This window comes from Musca autumnalis, unplaced genomic scaffold (genome assembly GCF_047663935.1).
Source record: "Musca autumnalis isolate F117 unplaced genomic scaffold, ASM4766393v1 scaffold_4, whole genome shotgun sequence".
Taxonomy (NCBI): Eukaryota; Metazoa; Arthropoda; class Insecta; order Diptera; family Muscidae; genus Musca; species Musca autumnalis.
Genome location: NW_027411977.1, coordinates 159677759 through 159701172, shown reverse-complemented (window position 1 = coordinate 159701172; position 23414 = coordinate 159677759). Strand labels below are relative to the sequence as shown.

Below are 23414 nucleotides of genomic sequence, written 5' to 3'. Positions count from 1 at the left end.
AAATATGTACATATGTGTCGACGAAATTTGTCATTCATTTACACTTCAGAAGGCAATGAATAAACAAGTTCTGGTTTCTCTATTTTTCTTCTTTTCAGCTTTTTTTTTATTATTTCAGTTTTATCTTTATTTATAGTTCATAAGCCCCAGCGCCACAAGGCTTTGTAGGGGGCACTACTGACAACCATCGTTATAATATTTTTTATTTGCAATATCTTACAATTTAAAAAAAAAATATACATGTATATATCAGGAAAAATGTCTAAAATTGTCTTTTTCATTTCAAAAAAAATCAAAAAAAACTTTTGATACTACATCAATGATTTTTGGCACATAGATTAAGAAAAAAATCAGCATTCCAAATCTGTTTTCGTTACTAACTTTGATCGTTGCGCGCAAAAGATATGACTGTTTTAATTATGATAATTAGAAAAAATTCTAAAAAAATCGCGCCTAATATTGTTAGCTGTTATATCCTATTATCGTGAACTGAATTCGTAACCTTTGCGATGATGCAAAAAAATATTCGCAAAGTCTCAATGGATTCGCGAAAAATCAAATTTGTTAAATAATTTCACGTATTTACAAACATATTTTTGAAACAATAGCGCTCATACTTACGAAAAATATATAAAAAAATTATAACAGCATCCAGACATTTTGAGGAGTAAAATGAAACCTAAGTCGTGAAGGTTGGAGCTATAGTATTCAAGTTATTTGCAAAAATACGAAGAAAATATTACGAAAAAATTTAAATCATATTATTCTAATTTTATTTTTTTATGGTTTTCTAGGAAAAGTTGGAGAAAAAATGTTTGAGTTCTTCGGCATTTTCGTCAAAATTTCACGCAATAATGATGATATTTCGTCGTAACAAATTTTTCGCTTATAGTTTTCATATTGGATAATATTATTAGAACCTTATATCAGATCACAAGGAATTCCAATGGTGGCATAACGTTAAAATAACGTTTTATTGAATATTACAACATTTGAGATGCATATAAACCACGCAATTGTGAAAATGACATGATGCGCATCCGATTTTCCAACACAGCGAATCAATCCCTCTTATTTGATTTACAGTTTGTCAAATTCTATTTGGCGACCACGATGTAGCATCTGCTGCATATTAGGGTGCAAAACACAGTAAAATGGTCATAATTTCCGCGAAGTTCATTTACATTTTATGCGCATCCGATTTCAATAATCACCATTAAAAAATACATCATTCTATGCCGTTTCAATGCGATCCATCAAGAACCGTGGATGTAGCATCGCACTCAATTTTTAGAAAAAATCTATTATATCTCTGGATTTACGAGAGGTTTTAAATATCTGTTTTCGCGCAGTTTAAACACGCGTATCGATCTATTTATTTGAGTAGAACTGACACATCCAAAACGCGTTTTAATATGCGATATTTTCAAAATAATTTTTTGCAAATTTTCAAAATTTGAGGGGTATCATATCCGCCGATCTAGTATGTGGATTTTTACGCGTCGTGGCTTGTTAGATTCAGAACGCAAAAACACTAAATTTACGCGGGTTTCCACTGAAATCGATTGACGTTTGTAAATTTTAAACCAAAAAAATAGGTTTTTGAGAAAAATTTACGCACAAAAATTTCGTGTTTGGGCGCAGATTACTGTGATCCTGTGAGGGCTACACCCTCATGTTATACATTAAAAAATGCGAAATGGTGAGTACTATAATCAAATAATAAGCTCTTAGTGAAATCCAGCTGCGCGTCCCGATTAGAACAAAAATTCAAAAAACCCCATTTTTCTGGTTTCAAAATGTCAGCATCCGTTTGAGGTAGATACAGTGGATATATTAAAAAATCATACTTTAGAAACTTCAACTCTGAAGTGTACTCTTTAACTTCTCCTTTGAGCTTTAAGCTCTACATTGTGTTGTAAAACCACTAATTGGAAAATACCATAATGAAACTCGTTTTTTTCAACGATTTTTTCCGATTTTTTTACATTAGTACGACCACAGCTTCCGCTCAAAATATTATTTTAAGAAACCCCTCGGTGAATCGGGCTAAAACAGTTTATTTTACCGAAATGCGGTCAAAAGTTATGGTATAGTAAAACTGATCGCGAGTTACAATACCCCATACCTCAGTTTCAACATAAGTTAATTTTCTACAAAAAGCTTGATATATATTTAGTAGTTTAATGAATGAAATTATCAATTAAAAAAGCATAAAATTCATTAAATTTACGTCAGAAGTGTGTCAATATTAGATAACAGGTATTTTTTTAATTTGTCTTTAAAAGTCGAGATTCTTTGTATATTCCTTAAAACCAAAGGTAATTTGTTAAACTCGCTTGGTCCAGCAAAACCAATTTTTTGTTTTGTAATTTGACAACGACAACGACCTAGCGGTATGTAACAATCTAGATTGCCGCGTATTTCTCCCAGTTGTTTCAAAGTTTTCGATGAAGTTTATGGATCTGGGTCCCCTCGTTCGTATAGTTTTGAAAACATACCTTAGTATGTGCTGCAAGTATAAGCCTCGTACTGGCAATATATTTTTGACTACATCCTTGTAAAGTCTTACTGTTGGATATCTTATTGGCAAGTTAAAAACAACTTTTAAGGCCTGCGTACATAAGCTGCTCTGCCTGATTGCCTTGCTTTGCTGCTTCAATAAAAAATAAAAGAACAAAGAAGGCCGACCCAATTTCCAACTGATGGCAACCCAGTTCGAAATTTCGTCTTTATTCTATTATTTTTATTACGTCAGAAATGAAGCAGGTAAGTAAGGCAATCAGGCAAAGCAGCTTATGTAGCGAGGCCTTAAATGCTTTGTTTTGTGCGCGCTGCAAATCTTTTAGTGATCTACTCTTAGTAGCATAAATTCCTGGCATGTATGTTAGATGAGAATGTATTAGTGCTTGATATATCATAAGCTTACTCTTAGTGCTTAAATGTCGTCTAAATTTATACAAAATACCAGTAGCTGACGAAATTTTCGACTTTAACTCGTCAATATGACTGTTCCACGTGATGTTATTGTTCATCAAGAGTCCCAAATATCTCACTGAGTCAGACTCAGTGATTCTAATTCCATTTATGTGAACCGCCATTGTATCCCCGCTCTGATGCGGTTTGAATCTTAAAAATTTGGTTTTCTATGAATTCAAAACGAGTTTGTTAATTCTTGCATACTCTGCTAATAATACTGAGTCGTATTCAATTTGTGTTTGTACCACCTTCTCATCCCTATATGTATAAAAAAGACTAACATCATCGGCATACATCACAAGTTTCCCAAAAAAGTTCATGTTTTTTAAATCATTAACATAGATCTTGAATAAAAGGGGCCCCAAAACACTTCCTTGGGGAACTCCATGTTGAACAGAAAGCCACAAACTTTCCTCATCGCCAACTTTTACGTACTGGAATCGGCGCATTAAAAAATCTTCAAAAAAATTTTATGGTTTCGCGCTTAAATCCAATATATCGCAGTTTTTTAATGAGAATATTATGATCTACGAGATCAAATGCTTTTGTGAAATCGTAAAACACTCCAGCAACTCCTTTAAATCCGGCATCGATTCCATTGCATACGTATTCCATGATATTGAAAACAGCTTCATCAGTACCAGAAGCTTTCCTAAAACCAAATTGATCAATGAACAAAATGATATTCTCATTAACGTAAGAAGTAATTTGCTCAGAAATAAGTTTTTCAAAAACTTTATCCACTTCGGATAATATTGCAACAGGCCTAAAATCTTGCATACATCTAGAATTTGGTTTCTTCGGCACAGGTATTATTTTCTGCAATTTTAAAATATCTGGATATTTCCCGGCTCTAATCATATGATTAAAAATTTTTAATAGAATATCAGCTATTTCCGATTTTCTTATACACAGCATCTTAGGTTTTACTTCATCCGCACCGCAGCTCTTATTTTGATCTAAGGCATCGAGCTGTGCTATTATTTGGTTCATTGAAACTTCAGCTAAGCAAAATTCATTTTCTTAAAAAGCTAATGTACCGTATGTATTGATATCATCACTGCCATTTCGTTGCATATCATTACGCAATTCTGCCACTGAACGTTGGAAATAAGTGTTTAGTTTGTTAGCCTTATCAATATTCTGTTCTATAGTGTCGCCATTTGAATCAACGATTTCTCCTGTATGCAGCCTATTTCTGCCAAGTTCACTGTTAAAGAATTTCTACACCTTTCTTATGTCTCCATTGCAGGACCTTATATTTCTGTTATAATAACCGTCTCTTAAACTTCTGTTGCAAAATTTAATAATGCCGCTTATTCTTTTTAGCCGGTTTTTTATATTTCGATCATTTCTATTTCTACGTCGCAACACGAGCAATTTCTTTTTGTAATTTATCAATGAAATTAATTCATTTGTCATCCATGGAGCAATATTTTGCCGCTGATTTACATTCTTCATGACAGTTTCTGTGCTTTGATGTGCTGCAGAACGCAATAAATCGATAAGAGCATTGCACAATTCGGATGAGTCGTCAATTGTGGCAAGCAAATTTATATTCATGTCAATAACTTCAGCAAATTTCACATAGTTTACTCTTTTGATAGGCTCTACTGAGTTTTCGGGCACATTATCCATATTTATAAAACAGCTTAACATGTTGTGATCAGAAAAACAGTTCTCGATACTGTGGACTACAACATCATTATTATGATTGCTGAAGACCCAGTCTAAGCGTTTATTTGAAATCGGTCTAGTTACAAGATTGTGACAGGATTGTATATTGTACTCCGCAAATAGGTCAACCATATCTTTTTGTTGCTTTGTTTTGTTACAGTAGTCAATGTTCATATCTCCAACCACTACAACAAAACCATTAGGTAGATTATGTAGGACTCTTTCAACTTTCCTCAAAAATGTGGAACCATTGCATCTAGGTGATCTATAAAATGATGTAACTATCAATTTTGAATTATACAGACGAATATCTGAAAGCTCCAAAACAATTATATCCACATTATCTTCACTTTCTTTAAATAATGTTTTATATTTCAACGATGCATTGACATAAATAGTTGTTCCACCGAATCCATCCGACCTTTCACAGTGAACAACATTGTAACCTTCAATGTTATAAAGTCTTAAAAATTGGCTGCTGAACCAAGTCTCCTGGATTGCAATAATTTCTGGCAATTTATGTAGCATAGATATTTCATTTCTAAATTTGTTAAATTTTTCTACAGAAGACACACTTCTAACGTTGACATATAGAATATTAAAACATTTTTCAACTTTATTCGAAATGAAAAAATTATAAAAATCAATGTTATGAAAATATTTAGAATACATAATAAATATTTGAATAAATTATAAAAGCAATTTTAATTGAAATTCTTATAAATTTAGTTTGGTGACATAAATCCATCTTCATTATCATCATCCTCATCCCCAGTATCATCGTCATCATCATCGCTTATCTCCACTTCAATCAATTAGCGCAAATGTTTACCCTTAGATACGGTTTGTTTTAATATATCATCAACGTCAGCCATGGATCTTATGCGAATTTGTCTTGACTTTTCATCTTTGTTTACAAACACCTTTCCACCGCTAGTATATACTCGTTTAAATCCAACCGATTTAAGAGATTTTGCATGGTTAAAAAGTTCCATAGTATCTTTAGATACAAAATCATTTATGTAAACAGTCTTAGTTTCAGAATTATCTTTTAGCTTCTTTTTCTCCTTCATAAATTTAGCTTTACTTTTGTTGCTCATAAATTTTACTACAACAGATTTAAGGTTAGACGAAGTATTTCTCTTATTTAAAAAGTACGCTTCATCTACGTCAAAACATTGTTCCACAACATCCCATACGGGACAAGGGGGACTTCTCTCATCTACGTCTTCTTCACTAATTTCTGCACCAATTTTGTTTGCTACTGCAACAACAACATCAATAGGCTTTGTTTTATCATCAGCTGATATACCGTTTATAACGCAGTCTTTCTGAACGCGAACATCATTTAAAAACATAACAGTGGACTGCAATTTGCTAACATCTTCTTTGAGTTTCGCATTCTCTTTTTCTAATTTTTTTATTTTTTTTGTATTCTTCTTCACACCTTTAAGAATGTCATCATATTGAGAGGACATAAAGTTCATTGTTTTCTTCAAGTCTCTCACTTCCAACAAATCAGCTTTAATGTCTGCTTTGTCATCGTTAGCCGGGACACAGTATTGACATTTAAACGGGAGAGCTCTGTCATTAAAAAGTTTCTCAATCTCCACATTATTTAGTTGTGTACAGTGGGAGTGGAGACTTTTTTTGCAAATATCGCACTCTAAAGAATCATCGTTTTCCAACACTTCTGCTTTGCAATGCAAACACAGATCTCTTTTCTTTTTGTTATTAAGACTTTTTCTTTGTTTACCGGGCATTCTTCAGCAGTCACAAAGAAACAACACAGTCTGCTATCGAGTTAGATATTATGATTAACAAAATATTAGCGTTTAAAGAGGTAAAACGATATTTTTATGAGCGGACAGCGAATGTAGCAAAAATTGACGTCTATTCCGCGTTAGGATTGCCAGCTTTCTTCTTCTTCCAAATTAAACAACATAAATTATGTGGGAGTTATAATTACAAACACAGTGTAATTCGTTGTAAAACTCCAAGAACTCCAATAACTTAGCGACAAACTCCACTTTCCAGACAACAATTTATAACTTTCAACTACTATTAGCTATTATTTACTTTAATTTAAATAATTTTTCCGCGCAGACAAAATAATTTACACTTGCTTCATTTCAGAGTTGCCAAGGTTTTTTTGTTTTTTTTTTTTTTTTTGTTTCCACGTCCAAGTTATAGATATTTTCGACTCAGAGATCCAATTTTTTCGAGCTTTCCTCGGAGTCAATTGCATTTGATGGCAGGAAGAATTACATAATTGACAACATGTGGTGTTGTGAAATATCTGCACATCTAGTTGTCTTTTTTCATGTTTATATATAGGTGGTGTCTTCCACCAATCTATCAGTCACCTGTAATAAGATGCTTTCTCATTACTGATTTAATGTTGTTGTTGCAAACTTTTCCACCATGTAGTAAATTTGTTTATTAAATCGAGATTTTGTTCTTTTTTTCTCGTCTTTTTCTGCGATTTTATAGTATTGTACAACTGTTGTATTTCACCAATAATTATTTTTTAAGCCTTAACTTAATATTACATTCGGTATATAACCACCTATATTTTTTATATTCATTTTCAGATATAAGGGACCCTTAAAATCGAATACCAAAAATTTACACTCATCAAAATATGTACAAACGACGCGATCATTAAAAGATGATTTGAAATTGCTTCAAGCAATTACAACACCAGTTTCTCAGCCTAAGAGCAAACTGAAGCCACAAATGAGAGCTTTGTATGGAGATAAATTAGAGATAGTCATTTAAAATACCAAAAAAACAAAATTATTTTTAAGCAAAATAGAGTATTGTGAATAATTAACTAACTTAAACATAACTTAGGTGAAATTCTACCATTGAAAATCGTTTTTTATTCAGGAAGAGAGGGATTTGTGTTAAGTGTCATTAAGTACCTCGCCTTCAAAAATTCAAAAACAATTTGTGTGCAGTTTAAGAGCTGTTCGTGAATCATTTTTGAATTTAACTGAATGTAAGCTTGTGGTCCTGATTAGAGAGTTATAATATTTGTGTGAGCTCTTAAGCTAAACTCTTCCGGCACCAATTAAGCTTACGAATTGATTATCCAATTTGACAGAATCTTTGTAATTCTAACATTTCATCCAAATATACTTCAAGTTCCAAGAAGCTCTATGTCGGACAAATTCTTCGGTGAAGAATTATCCCAACATGCATGTCTGACTACAAACAAATGGGTATGTTCTGAGACACAATTCAACTCTCACTTCACACCTCAAGTAATTCGTTCACCCCATTAATTCTTATTTTTCGAGTATTTCATGGACGGACTAGGGTGTACTTTTCTTTTTATATACTCTAATGAGTCTTATCCCTAAGAAATTCGCAAAGATAGGAGTAAATGGGGTGAACAAAATGCTCGAGGCGTGAAGTGAGAGGTGAAGTGTGTCTCAGAACATACCCGAAAATCTTCTTCGGCAAATGTACAAAAATATAAAAATACTATGGGGATTATTCTGAACGTAGATTCCCTATGAGGTTTTTCTCTTTCTCCTTTAAGCTGAAATGGCGGGAAAACAAAACTCACGGGGAGTTTTCATTCAGAGTAGCATTCTAAAAATATTTTTGGTTTGTTAGGGCGAATATTATTTTTTTAATATTAATTTTATTAATTTCTCCTTGGAGTTGAACTGTTATTTGGTTTATGTAGTTTTAGTTTTTAAACAGCCCTTATTTTTAATAAGTGTGTCTACCCAGGAACCATATAAAACGAATAATGGTTTAACACGGTTCGCCTGAACTAACTTTAAAAGAAAGGAGCTTACACCTGGGAAGTTTTTGCGGCCACAGCCACACTCCCCATTGAGTCTCGGTAATAGTAATTACTCAGACTTTACAATCTAATCAGTACTTCCCTCAAATTGGAGTCGACGCCGTTCGAAGTCGGAGATCCCAAATTATAGAGCTAATATAAATCGGGGTCTACTCGTTGTTATTAGAAAAGTCTCTACCTTCCGGGATGTTCGTGGGAAATATATGTATATTAGGTTTATGATTTTTTTACCTTTTTCTCAAAAATGAATTCCTGTAGCGAGAATGAATGAACTTTAGCCTGTTAATGGCAAAACTAACGTTAATTCCATTTAATTGTTACAAAAAGTCACGCACAAACGACTTTGCAAAAATGTTTTTTGAAAAAATACCATGAAATGAAAAAACGAATGAATGACCAATTTGCCAACTAATAACTAAAATAACTTTTGTCCATTAAAATATTGAAAAATGACCCGCACAAACAACTTTCACTTGATATGATATATGGAATAAAGTTATATATATATATATATATAATGATATCGCGATAAAATTGGCAAGAACAAAAGCTTATGCCATTTTGGTTATTTTGTGTGGCTTTAAAACTTGGTTTGAGTTGTATATGTTCTTAATGTGACTCCAAATTTTTTTACAAAACGCTCATATATGCAAACTTTAAAAGCTTTTGCGCATGAGCATTTTTATCGAATCACCTTATAATTAAGATTTTGTTTAATCTTAGGTAAAAGCTAAGCTACAAGGTTGTAAAAAAGTCATATAAAACTTGTCTACAATTGGTGTCTTTGGGCACGTCATTCACACTCGTCAATAAAAAGGAGGTCCCAGCGTTTGGACTTGGCGATATAAAGAAGATCACATATCATTGAGCTAATATAAATCGGGGTGCATACATTTAGATGAGGCAAGACTCCCAAGCTTATTTAAGTCAGTGAAATAAGTAAAATCAGGATCAGTCATTTAATCGATGCAATCCGCATGCAGACAACGAAGCCTTGTTAACAGCGGTGGTTAATTGAATATCTCCATGAGAAAGGCAAGAGGAAGCTTCTGCATGCATGTGATAGATACTAATGCCAGAACCATCACTGCTACATGCTTCCACTGCACACACACTTGACATTTTGTTTTTGAAGATGAATAACACTGGTCAACACGACTTTTGTTTCAACCGAAGTTGCAGTTGTTTCTAGATGAAATCGGCGAGTTATTTTCAAATCCGGTCCCGGTTTTTCTCCATCAACTCTTGTTTTTGAGATATAGCTCAAAATCGGTTTTTACGAGTTTAACCCAGACTTTCGTTATTTTCGAATACAAACAAATATTTTTTGTGGGTTTTTCGACATTAATATATTAAGGAGATGTTGTACGCTCGATACAAATCGTTTTTGAAATAGTTATGGTGAGTATATATCAAAAAATATAGAAAATATACGACGGACCTTGTAAAAATTGCATATTTTGAGTACTTTAAGCTGTAATTACGTCATCGGGGAAAGTCATGGGATCTTCATATGGTACTTCGGATATGCTTAGGGTGTCTACTTTATAATCCGGTATTCAAATGTATAATATAAAGTTCATAGCCCCCATGATTCGGCCATAACCTAAAAATCGCCATGAAGACTGCTAAAGGGAAATAATTTACCAGTGATATCATTACCACATAAGCCATTTACTTTTCAATGGCAGTCTTCATGATGATTTTTAGGTTATGGCCGAATCATGGGTGCTATGAACTTTATATTATATATTTGAATACTGGACTATATAGTAGACACCCTAAGCATATCCGCATTGCCATATGAAGATCCTATGACTTCCCCCGATGACGTAATTACAGCTTAAAGTACCCAAAATAATCAATTTTTACAAGGTCCGTCGTATATTTTCTATATTTTTTGATATATACTCACCATAACTATTTCAAAAACGATTTGTATCGAGCGTACAACATCTCCTTAATATATTAATGTCGAAAAACCCACAAAAAATATTTGTTTGTATTCGAAAATAACGAAAGTCTGGGTTAAACTCGTAAAAACCGATTTTTAGCTATATCTCAAAAACAAGAGCTGATGGAGAAAAACCGGGATCGGGTTTGAAAAGAACTCGCCGATTTCATCTAGAAACAACTGCAACTTCGTCTGAAACATTCAACTTTTTCGATTTTGTTGAGCAGTGAATCTTTCAATTCCAATTCCCAAAAGCAATTATAAATAAATTTTGTTATTATTTTATATTATTATTTATTATTATTTTATTTAAATTATAAATAAAATATCAAATATTAGTCTTTGGGCTATTATTACATGCTTACTTTTGCTATTGGATGGATTTGAAAACGTAAAATAAAGCATTATAATTTCCACATTAAAACTTAATGCCAAGAAGGTCCTCCTAGTAGTTTAATGGTCACTTTTAATTTTTAGTTACCCGGGTTTTGAAATATATTTTTCATGATACTTAAGTATTTGGTAAAGATTCATGCATTGTGTTCATAAATAAAAAAAGTTCATAATAATTTGGTGGCAACGGAATCATGCCAAGCTAGAGGTTTTTTTTCTATTTTTGGAATATATTTTACCTATAATTAACAACCTCAAGAATGAATTTCAAGCAGATAGTTCAGGTTTATCCTATTTATATCCGTGTGTCAACTCAAATTGTCCTTTTTATAAAAAAAATAAATAAAAAAAATTGACTACAAAAATAAATCATACCAGCTCGAAACTTCATAAATATTTGTAGGCACAAAAGCAGACAATTACATTTATGCACACTTACTTAACAGAAAATGAAAAGTTTGAAATAAAATTTACTGTTTTGGAGTTTTATATTTAATTACTAGATCAAAATAATAAGAGAATAGACTATAACCCAAATAACCCCTTTATTAGAACTCTTCTTTTGTTATAGTTTGGATTTTGCGTACAGATTTATAGCGTTTCGGCTCACTTAAAGTTGAAAGTAATAATTAAAATTGAAGGATGACCTTCTTTGTATTAACTTTTAGTGTGAAAATTACACTTTTAATGCATCCGCATTGGTTTTTATTGCGTTTTCAAATCCATCCAATAGTAAAAGAAAGGATGTAATAATGGCCCTTAAACTACTAAATACAATAACTCCATATAAGGTAACCTCAAACGAAGTTTTGCCTATTATGAACCAGGTATTACATTTTCCCAGACTTGTAGATGGTCTGTTCCAGAACTGCAAGAATCTACTAATTTTTACTATTTTTTCGATAACATAAAGGAAAAAATGCTATCGCAGTAGAAATTAGTAGCTTCTTGCTGGTTCTGGAACGGAGCAAGAATGTGACCCCTATTTAATAGTAACAGATTGGAATTTTGCAAAGAGCACATCTTATAATACGATTGAAATTTTTGTTGTTGAAAAATAGTGCATATTCTTGAGATAAATGGCTATCTGCGAAACCATATTTTTGTAAAAGCGTTTTGCGGTGCCAACGATAGCTCGAAAACGGATGGTCCGATACCACATTTTTGTAAGCGTTTTAGGAACCTCATACAACAGAATTAAAAAAAAAAATATTTGTAAAAAAAGGAAAACGAAAAAAATTGACTGTCTTTGTCAAAAAATTGGGCAAAATAATTGTTTTAATTTGTCTCCCTTAAAGGCAAGCGTTTTATGTATTTAATAAGCTCACATGGATAATATAATAAGGTCATATGAAGATCGGCCAATTTCTTTTAGAGCTATCGTTGGCACCTGCTTCAAAAATGCCGTTTCGAGAAACACGCACTTAAAGTTTATATGCTACATTCAAATCACAATAAATTGTTGCCTTCCAATCATATCTCAATTTTTTGCGACATACTACCTTTACGTAAAAATAGACAATATTTTTTCGATTTTTCTTAAAGTAATAAAATGTATCTATGAGAAATATATATTTTTGTTTTAATTTTTAATGTTGGGCCGTTTTAGGTCGTTTTGGGCCGTTTTTAGGACAATTTTGGGCTGAAAAAATTTTTCGAACGGCAACACTGTTTGGCAAGCAAAAAGAAGCACAATAAAAGAAAAACACCACAATAACAATGAATTTATATTGAATATAAATGAAATGTGCGAAAACACTGATAAAACTGAATGTGGAAATAAATAAAAATTAAGGAAAATCACTGTGATTGTTGTTGTTTCTTCTGTGAGGAAGTAGGAAATACAATATATTGTACTTCAGTTCAAATTATTACTATATAAGATAATAAGTAAAGAAAACAATTACCAATTCATAAAACAAAGTAGTTTTGTGACAAATGACCACCTACGAAACACTGTTTAAAAAATCTGTGTTCACTATAGGTCGAGAAGGACACCACCCCAACATTCACTTGCCGCTTCTGGGATGTTTATGGAATAATTATACGATATTATTTAGTACATAAAAATCTTTTCTCTAAAGAAGAGATTTTTTTAAATTCTGAACGTTTTTGGCCAAAAAAAAAAAACTACCCAATTTTTTAACACAGTTTGAATTTTAAAAGTCCACCATTTTTTTAAACTCGTATTTTTCAAATTCCCTTGTCTAAAGACCAGATTATTAAATACCTAATAAGACAATGGAAATATTTTTTTTATTTTATTTATTTATTTATTTAACAACCCAACATTAATTCAAAGCCATCGGGCCAAAAAAAGATGAATTAAATTATAACAATTCATTGTATGTTATCACTACTCACAAAAAATAATTTGACAATTGTATGATTTAAATTCAGAATAATAATACAATGAGGAATATAATAAATTTATCTATGTATATAGAATGTGAGATCTGACAAAACCTTTTAACGATCACATAAAAATTCATTAAAAGTAGGAGAAAAAAAATTAAGTTAAGTGGCATATAAGACGTTTTGCATAAGTTGTTAAGATATTAAAAATTCGAGCTACTCTTACTTCAAATGACGTATCCATAAGATGAACAGCATTCGAAATATTTAATTGATTACGCCTTGTAAAGATAGAAAAATTAAAGGAAGACACCAAGAATCGGGGACATTGGTTCCTAGCCAATTTGTAAAAAAATAAAAGCAGACGTACCTTTATAAAATTTGGAAATGTTGAACCGAAAAACTTTACCACATAAGGTGAAATATGAACACGCCGATTTACTCCATATACGTAACGAACTACTCTACTCTGCTGTTGTTTTAGTTTACGAGTTTATTCATAAACCCAGTCAACGGCAGCTGGTTTCCAGTTTACAAGTTCATCTTCTTTGAACCACAAGGCGATTTCCTTGTTGGCAGATTCAACGGCATCGGAACCGTGGATGATGTTGCGACCAACTTGGATGCAGAAGTCACCACGGATAGTTCCAGGCATGGAGTCAGCAGGGTTGGTGGCACCCAAAATTTGACGGCCGGTCTTGACAACATTCAAACCCTCCCACACCATGGGAACCACTGGGCCGGAGCTTATGTAGTGGACCAAACCGGGGAAGAAGAGACAAGCAGACAAATCGGTATGGTGTTTCTCCAACAATTCCTTGGAGGCCCACATGAACTTCATGGCAACTAATTTGAAGCCCTTTTGTTCAAAACGCTCGATGATTTTTCTAACGAGGCCACGTTGAACGCCGTCGGGCTTAACCATGATAAAAGTACGTTCCGTATTGCCAGCCATTGCGCTTGAAATCAACGAGTAGAATATTATACCCTAGACAGACGGCAGAGTTAATTTGCATTAAAAATTCCTTCATTTGAATTAACTTTTTACCCTGACAGACGATAGTTTCTGCATTTATGAAACAGCTGTTTGTGTTGTTTGTTTGTACCCAGCAGACCATTTCATAAAGTTTTACAAAAGTTCGCCAAAATATGCGAAACAAATATACTTTCTACCATTGAATTTTTCACCACGATAATGCAAAAATAAATTTAATTTATTCGCGATATTTTTGAGACTTTTTAATATTATAAAAATATTGCAAAATTTTAAAAAAAAAATTTGTAGAAGATATAATTTTCGATAGAATTGGTATGGTGGGTAATGTAAATTGTTGTGAAAATAAAAATTTTAAAAAGAGATTTGTTAGAAGGCTTGAAAAACGATTAGCTGCTATTCTGTTCGAAAAAGACCACTACTTATTTGAAAGAAACGCGAAAATTTCTGATTTGTTTTCCTTTTTTATTTTCTTAAACATGGAAATTTGACAAAAGACAATAGATTTTCAATGTGTCTCAGAGCATGAATATGCTCTCTCTCCTACATGAATATGGGCTCTCTTTCACAGCATTGCCACATTGAAATACCTTAATTCAGTTTAAATTTCCTTTGATTTTGTGCATTAAGAATGTGGATAATGCACGAATTAATTTGAATTAAGGCAGTTAATGCAAATTAACGCTGCCGTCTGTCTAGGGTATTACCGAAGGCAGATCAAAATGCGCCTTTACTCATGAAAAAAAATATCGGTTAAAAATTTCTGGTAATTTTCTTGGAAAAATCATAAAATTTAAACTAAACTAATACAATTATAGTTATAAGAGTTTAATTAATAGGTTTATAGTTTTTTTCGGGTTAACCTTCTTAATGATTTAAAAGCCAGTGGCTTTATTAAATTCGATTATATAAACATACTATAATAAGGTGATAGATTTATGTATACTTGTCATGGTGGAATAAGAAGGTGTTACATCAAATCATACCGAACGTCAAATTTGGTCACAATTATGTATTATTGTGAAATGCTTGTTTACATTTTGCATGTGTTTTTATTCAAAATAATCAATTTTGACAACTAGTGTGATAACCAGCTGTTTTTGCCGCTGTACCTGTATTATTGTACCATGATAGTTGTCTTTCAGAGAACAGTGCTACCAATCACAATATTCACACAAAACGCAAATTTTATGTGAAAAAGTTGCCGATAAATCGGCAAATCTGTCATCACTGAGTGTACATACCTATGTTGTTGATGACATATTTGGTCTGTTCCTTTACTTTGAAAAATGGTAACAGTGGCAAAAAATGGTAAAAGTGGTGAGCTGCTATCATATAAATTGTATGTTTTTTTAAGTAAGGGAACACTTTGCGGGTAAAAAGTGGTAAAAACTGGTAACCTCTGGCACGTAAAGGAACACGACTATTATTTGTGGGAAATAAATAAAAATGAGATGTGGAGATGATCGTGGATTTGTGAGGTTGTTGTTGTTGTTCTCGACGTAGTCGAAATGCCTTGTAAAGGGAAAAAAGGAGAGCGTTAGTAGTTTTCGTTGAAATCAATCCGGCTAGAGTGGACCAATTTTTGCGTAGCAATGAAAGTATGAGAAAATAAATAAAACACAAAGGATTAGCATTTTTTCTCCAATGATATTGGGATTATGTTTTATGCCAAGTTTACACTATCGCTCCAAAATCCACTGGATTTCACGAAATCCTGAAATACACCCCGGAGTTTACACTTATTTTTTGTTGATTTCAAACATATCACAATGATCAAGGTAGATGCATATGCGCAGCTGATAGAACATAGATTTTCAAAACAAGTTGTTGTAAATTGAATTAATCATCAAAAATATACGACAATATAGAACTTTACAACTTTATTTGGAAAATTATCGTAAAATTATCTATATTTAGTATTAATTGTGTATAGTACTAACAAATGAAAATATAAAAAAAGACTTTATCGTTAAGATATCATAATAAGTAGTTTTCCCGTTTAGTGCTAAAAATGCGTTCCCGTACTTCGAAATCTAGCAAGACTTGCACTTCTCTTTAAACAAAAATAGCGCCAAATAACACCCCCTTCTACTGTTTTCTGCCATACAATTTTGGCCTAGTAGAAACTAGCAGCAAGCTTGTTCATTGGCATCTAATATGATAGCTGATACGTTGATTTTGACATTTATACTGGGGTTTTTGCAATTTTTTACATTTTTCCGTTCCCGTATTTTTTAAGAAGCAATCTTTGACAATTTGCTCTTTTTTCTAACATTACCATTAAAAAAGTACGGGAAAACAATGAAAAATAGCATTGTAACAAAGTAATTTAATATTTTTTCACATTGTTTACAAATTTTGATTCTAAAATTTTTTTGTAGCAGCAATTGACCATCTACCTTGTTTATTGTGATACATGAAAAGTGTTGCAACTTTTGGTACTTTTTTAGGCAAAATCAGGGTTGTATATCATGTGTACTGTGATTTCGATGTTGATTTCGCTGAAATCACGAAATGAGATGATTTAATTTTTGTATGCGAAATCATAATAAATTTTGCTTGATTCCGCGCGAAATCACAAAACGCCTTCGAAATCACGAAACGACGACGAATGTAAACCAAGCATTATTGTGGATTGTTCGTGGAACAATCACTTATTTACCTTTTTACAGAGTGTAAAGTCCAATTTAAATATGCTCATTAAATGATTTCGTTTTACGAAATCCTAGAATCAAATGAAGTGTATTTACATATTTTTTTTGGGTCATTTGCTTACGCACACAATCGCACATACACACTTATACAGTAACACAAACACACGCACACAATATATTTATTCAGAGAAATAGGAATTTCACAACACAAATGTGTATCAAATAACTTAAATTAATTCTAAAAACGAAAAAACTATTTTTCTTTTTCTACAACACACACAAACAAACAAAGATATCATAAAACAGTTGCATTTTTTGGTAGTTTATGACAAAAAAGCAGGACTGCTTATAATAGTATGGTGTTTTCGTGCGTTGTTTAGAATAAATGACGCAGGTATCGTCATTTATTTTTGTATGGTAAATGACGCAAAATGTTGCCTGTTTTAGCAAATAAATGACGAAAAAGTTGCTAATGTAAATTGGACATAAGGGCATAGTGCTTATAGGACGAGATCCAATGAGCGAGTGAGTTTAGAAAAACTAGGATGTAATCTCCCAGTTGCATGAGATATGGCTGTAGAGAATCTTCTGATAGTGTAGACATCTCAAATATGTTTGCCGATTTCTTTGAATCATCTTATTCATCTATAGGATTTAATGGTCAATATAACTTTTCTATTGAAACATTTAATATACATTACGTATTTCAAATAAACCTGGACCGGATGGGGTTCCCACATCCATTCTTAAATCTTGTGCGAATGAATTTTGCTTACCACTTACTAGGATTTTTAACGCATCTTTACGCCAAGGATATTTTCCACTCCAGTGGCGGTCTAGCTATATTATTCCACTTCATAAGTCTGGTAATAGATCTTTGGTTGATAATTATAGATGCATAGCAAAATTAAGCGCCATTCCTAAATTATTGGAACTATTAATATCTCGCAGATAAAAACATTTCATGAAATCAATAATTTCACATCTTCAACGCGGTTTTATTCAAGGAAGATCAACAACCACAAATCTCTTAGAATTGGTTACGCATGTGCATAAGGCATTTAGTAATAAGAATCAAATTGATGTTATTTATACTGACTTTAGTAAAGCCTTCGATACGGTTGTACATAAACTGTTGCTTTACAAACTTAACGCAATGGGGTTTCCTTGCGTTTTCTTAAACTGGATATCCACCTACTTAGAAGGTCGTACACAGAATGTGTTCCCTACGATATAGGGAGGTGGACCCCTCGGTCGGGTGGGGCGGGTATGAGTGGCGTGGAACCGAACGATAAAAAAACCAAAGCGGAGCTTAAAAAAAAGTTACTCGTTAGATCTTGTTACTATCCTTGTATTTGTGTACGAAATACACAAAGTTGTATACAAAGGTATGTTATGTCATCCGATGGAATTCTTTTTGCCATCCGATGAAATTTTTTTTACATGCGCCATACATAAAGAACCAACCAGGGATGTATCTAATCAGCTGGTTGTCAAAAAAGTACGAATTTAATAGATTGCCAGCACTGCTCTCGGCTGTCATCGATCGTTGCAGCCGAAAATTTTGCATCATGGCGGCATTGTAATAGAATTTTCGTGCCGGCAACATCAATTTTCGTGGGTTTTTTTGCAAGTTAAGATAAAGTGAATTGCAGCACATAAAATTTAATTTCGTGAAAAGTGCCGGTGTTTGTTCGCAAAAAGACCATTTTCTTTTTGCAAAATATTCTGCTGTCTATCAATAAACGATAGAGGTGAGGACAAATTAAACGCCGAAAAGAATGGCATACAATTTAATATCTTTTTGCAATTTTACAGCAAACACACGGTAGGGAATGAGGCTGACCGCTTGGTGGGTGTACTTTTTGCAAACCTGCTAATGAAATTTGCAACACGAGGTGCAGCCATTTTGTAAAATTTCCACCATCATCCCTCCGTGTGTCTTTTTCTGTGGATAATATATGCAGACACCGTCTGCAATTATAAATGCTGAAAAATAAATAAGCTTTTTGGGATTACCACCAACTTTTCGCCGTTGACAATTGTGCAATGACAATTTTGGCTAAAATTATCAAGCCGAATTAATGTGCAAAATTTTAAAACCCCGACAAAACCACCGAGCACAAAACCATTCACGAATTCTATTTGTTTTAAATCTCGGCAAATACCACCAAGCCGTAGCAATTCAAGACATTCTAATTGGCAAATTCCACTCTAGCCTGAAACAACAACAAAATATTTGGCATCCAGTCTGAGAAATAACAAACCCAGCAACATCGTGGAGTCTGTTATGCCATTCTCATCAGACCAATTGGAGTTTTTCCGCCCGTTTTGTAATTTGATATTTCCATTGGATTTCGCAATCCGTGCACCTCCAGGCGATTGTGTGGCTGGCAGCTAGAACTTCCATCAAGATTACGTTTCAACAAAAAGGCAAAACCCCCCACCACCAACCTGGAATCCAATCATAACCAGTAACCAGGCAGTATCCATCACCAATACATTCCAGTTATGGCCGATACATCATGCAGCAGTGCAGATAAGTACAATAGTGAAAAGTAGTGATAGTGAGATATCTAATCAGATTTTGGTTTAGTATTCCATATTTCTCCACCACAGGCGGGGAAATATGGGATCTAAGTTTTAGTATTCTATTTTAATCGACGGAAAGCCGATATAATTCATTCGATCTGCGTTTTAAATTGTATTAAAAATGCATAAGCCTTGCTATAGTGTAAGAATAGACCATGAGGGTAGGCATTAAGCCCTGTTTTTTTGTAACGGTTCACATCCACGTGCAGTAACGGGGTTGTGCAGCACGTGTACAGTTGCATTCTCGAAATTTCCTTTAAGATCTTCGGTTTTTCCTTTCGCCCTCTTGATGTGAAGCCGCGCAATTGTTGGGCGTTGTTTCGAAATTTAAGAAAAAATACTTCGACATATAAATAGTTGGAATTAGATGACTTCTATATAGTAGAAAAAAAAATTTCAATTTTTTTTTTATTTTATTTCGAAATAACCCGCAACTTGTGTCAGAATTTTTAAACGGTTCAGCCTGTGCTTTTGTTCGAGATAGAAATCGAAATAAATATCGATTTGTAGCGTTTTTTTTATGAAATCAGGTACTATTCTAATTGATTAATGATTTTATCTCAAGTTAAATTTATGGTTCCGAATGCACGCTTGATATTTATTTCGTTTTCTGGTAACAATACCAGTAAATCAAAGGCTGTTTCAATTGTTTTTGAATAATAAAAGGCGAGTTGAACCACGTTTCCGTTTCAAGAGGAATTTTTTCGATTTTTAATATTAATATTTTTTTCCTGTGTTTAACACTTAAATGAATTCTGTCCTACTGCGCGTGGAAGGCCGCAGGAATATATAGTATTTTGCAAGAAATATTTTGCATAGTTTACGCTTATTAATACATGATATAAAATCTTATATTGTTGCCTAGATTTATAAATATTTTATAAATATTTTTAAGCGTGAAATTATACGCGCTATAAATTTTTATGACCACATTTATTATTACTAATAGCATTTAACTATAAATATCTAGTGTGTGAATCCCTCTCTTTAACATAAGTCTTTTGGATTATACTATATTATCTCCTGGTTCTTGAGCTCAATTGCTAGGTTACCCTTTTTATTTAATATTTTTTTTACATTCTTGTTTATTGTGCATAATGGCACCGAGACAGGGATAAACACCCATGATTTTCTACATCTTTATTAGATGTATATGATCTATGTCATTAAATTATATCAAATTATATAATAAAAGGCGAGTTGAACCACGTTTCCGTTTCAAGAGGAATTTTTTCGATTTTTAATATTAATATTTTTTTCCTGTGTTTAACACTTAAATGAATTCTGTCCTACTGCGCGTGGAAGGCCGCAGGAATATATAGTATTTTGCAAGAAATATTTTGCATAGTTTACGCTTATTAATACATGATATAAAATCTTATATTGTTGCCTAGATTTATAAATATTTTATAAATATTTTTAAGCGTGAAATTATACGCGCTATAAATTTTTATGACCACATTTATTATTACTAATAGCATTTAACTATAAATATCTAGTGTGTGAATCCCTCTCTTTAACATAAGTCTTTTGGATTATACTATATTATCTCCTGGTTCTTGAGCTCAATTGCTAGGTTACCCTTTTTATTTAATATTTTTTTTTACATTCTTGTTTATTGTGCATAATGGCACCGAGACAGGGATAAACACCCATGATTTTCTACATCTTTATTAGATGTATATGATCTATGTCATTAAATTATATCCAGAATAATTTTATATATAGTCAACTCTTAAAGAGAAACATTTTTTTTTTAGCTTTAAGAAAAGCGTTTTGTGAATAAAACCCCAAATGAATTTCAATGAATATCTTTAAGAATTTCTCAATTAACATGTTCTGAATTATTCTAAAAAGGTAAGGTAGAAGGGTTATCCAGCCAAAGGAATTTTTGGGGGTCTCCGTATTTATATGGGGATCCATAAGGGGATTTAATACTAAATCCATAGGGAGGGCACGGTACCTAACACCATTTACAGGTACCCTACAACAACACTTTTTACAGCACAACAACAACATCTAATATGTATGTGATACATTCTTTTGATGATGTCTTTTATTCTTGTACATGGTCGAGAGGAACCGACTGAACAAAGCCGGAGCTATTCAAAATAAGATTACCACTTCCACCTAGGTATAGAAACAGATGTCGCTCTCGTATCGCATGTTACAGATGGCGCCCAACGTAAAGCTTTTTTTGTTTTTGCTAACATTTTAGAAGTTTCTGGTTATGTGTCATGGGTTGCTATTACACTATAACTCCCATATGCAGCATAACAGGAATGGAATGTACAATCATTTCTAAGATTTCCCCTTTTAGAAAACTATTTAGTAGTCTTCAATGGTTACTTATATGTGAACCTTCGAATTTGCTACCAAGTAGATAAAAGCAATTTTCAATTAGGGCATTGACAACATATAGTCATTATTGCTAGACACGTCTATGGTTTACGATTAATTTGCGATGTTAGATATGTCCTGATTATAGACACCATCAATATAACGAATAGCATATATGAGTTTAGGTGATGTTCGTTTAAGCTGTAAACGAGTTAATGTTTGTTGTTGTTTTAATTCCATTTTGGCTTGGGAATATCCTCTACTAACTACCTTTACGTTTTATGAACAAATTTTGACCTACACTATTTTTTTGAAAATTTTCCAAAGAATTATTGAGATAAAATTATTGAATTTTATTCGATTGTTGGCATATTTAAGACATAGTAGTTTTTATCTGGCACCTGCACTAATTAGGCTTTTTGGCACAACGTCTTCTTCCTGTTTCCGGTTCGAGATTTGAAAATAGAGCTTCGTCGTGGGACGTGTTGAAACCTTTCGGATTTTAATTGAGTTTCGCTGGTTAGTTTTGTCCGTTTTTCTTGAACCCTTTGACAGTAAAGGACTTCGGCTACTTTACTATACACCTTGCCTGGATTATCTACGGTAGGATCACAATTCTGATCAAAATATTTTGGATCATAGGGTCGTCGCCCTTAAGACTTTCGTTTTTCTCTTTGTTTATAAAAGACGGCAGGAGGGGTTTGATAGGCTCAAACTACCGATTGCTAGTTCTTAATCTAAAAAAATATATAGGCATAGAGGCCATATATTATATGTTTGTTTTCACGTACACACAGGGTGTACACAGAACTGGACTAACTGTACCCGAAGACTGGTCTTCAGTTCGACTCGAGGTCAGCTGAAGTACCTTAAGGTTGTAAGGGCGGTTAGTCTGGAGAGCCTTCGGACGGCAGCGCTCAACCTTGAGTTGGAGCATTTTCCGTAGGACTGATTGTTGTCTGGTTGTCGATTTCTCAGTGTATCTTTAGAAAGCCGTTCTATGCTTAACTAAAGATACACTGAAGAGACCTCGAGAAACTCTTTGAGGAAATTCTAACCGGCAACAATCACTCCTACGTTTGAACAGTCTACTCCATAGAACAATAGGGGTAGGCGAAGAGAACTGAAGAGCCTATCGAAGTTCTAAAATTTTTTTTCTTTACCAGCCAAGACCTTTCTTTTCGAATATTATTCGAATAAATTTTACCCGGACTTACAACATTTATACTGATCTACCACAGCCTAGAGAAACATAATTTATTGCCTCGATTTATTCTGTTTTTCAGAATTTCTGAGCATTTGTTCTGGTTTTGAAAAACTTTGCAAGATTTATTGATTTTTTTTGGTTCGATCGTTTTTCGAAATACCTGACCTGTTGGAACCATTTAAATTTTCATATTGAGTTTTGTTGCGTATGAGATTTTCTATATTGGACTTTTCGGAACCTTAAGGCAGTAACCGTGATTGACTGTTTCATCTATATATCTTTGGCATTTTTGTTGAATTTATGGTATCATACCTACCTTTTTGAAAACCTGTCGGTCATTAGAGAAGACATTTTAGGATTTTGAGCTTTTTATTGAAATTTCTTGTTGGACTGAGTAGTACAAGGACATTTTTTTTGTAACTTTTGTTGATTTGTGGGACATC

At 33.0% G+C, this 23414-nt stretch overlaps 1 protein-coding gene across 1 annotated transcript; it reads right to left on the bottom strand.

Moving 5' to 3' along the window:
- Positions 1-13424: 13424 nt before the first annotated feature.
- On the bottom strand, positions 13425-14217 carry LOC141400932 (nucleoside diphosphate kinase-like). Its single transcript, XM_073980634.1, has 2 exons — positions 13552-14217; positions 13425-13462 (listed from the first exon to the last, which is right to left on the bottom strand). The coding sequence occupies exon 1, from the start codon at positions 14134-14136 to the stop codon at positions 13675-13677; it is 462 nt and encodes a 153-aa protein (XP_073836735.1). The 5' UTR covers positions 14137-14217; the 3' UTR covers positions 13425-13462; positions 13552-13674.
- Between the last annotated feature and the right edge of the window lie 9197 nt (positions 14218-23414).

Coding starts and splice junctions, on each gene's coding strand:
- LOC141400932 (XM_073980634.1), bottom strand. CDS start 14,136: ATGGCTGGCAATACGGAACGTACTTTTATCATGGTTAAGCCCGACGGC.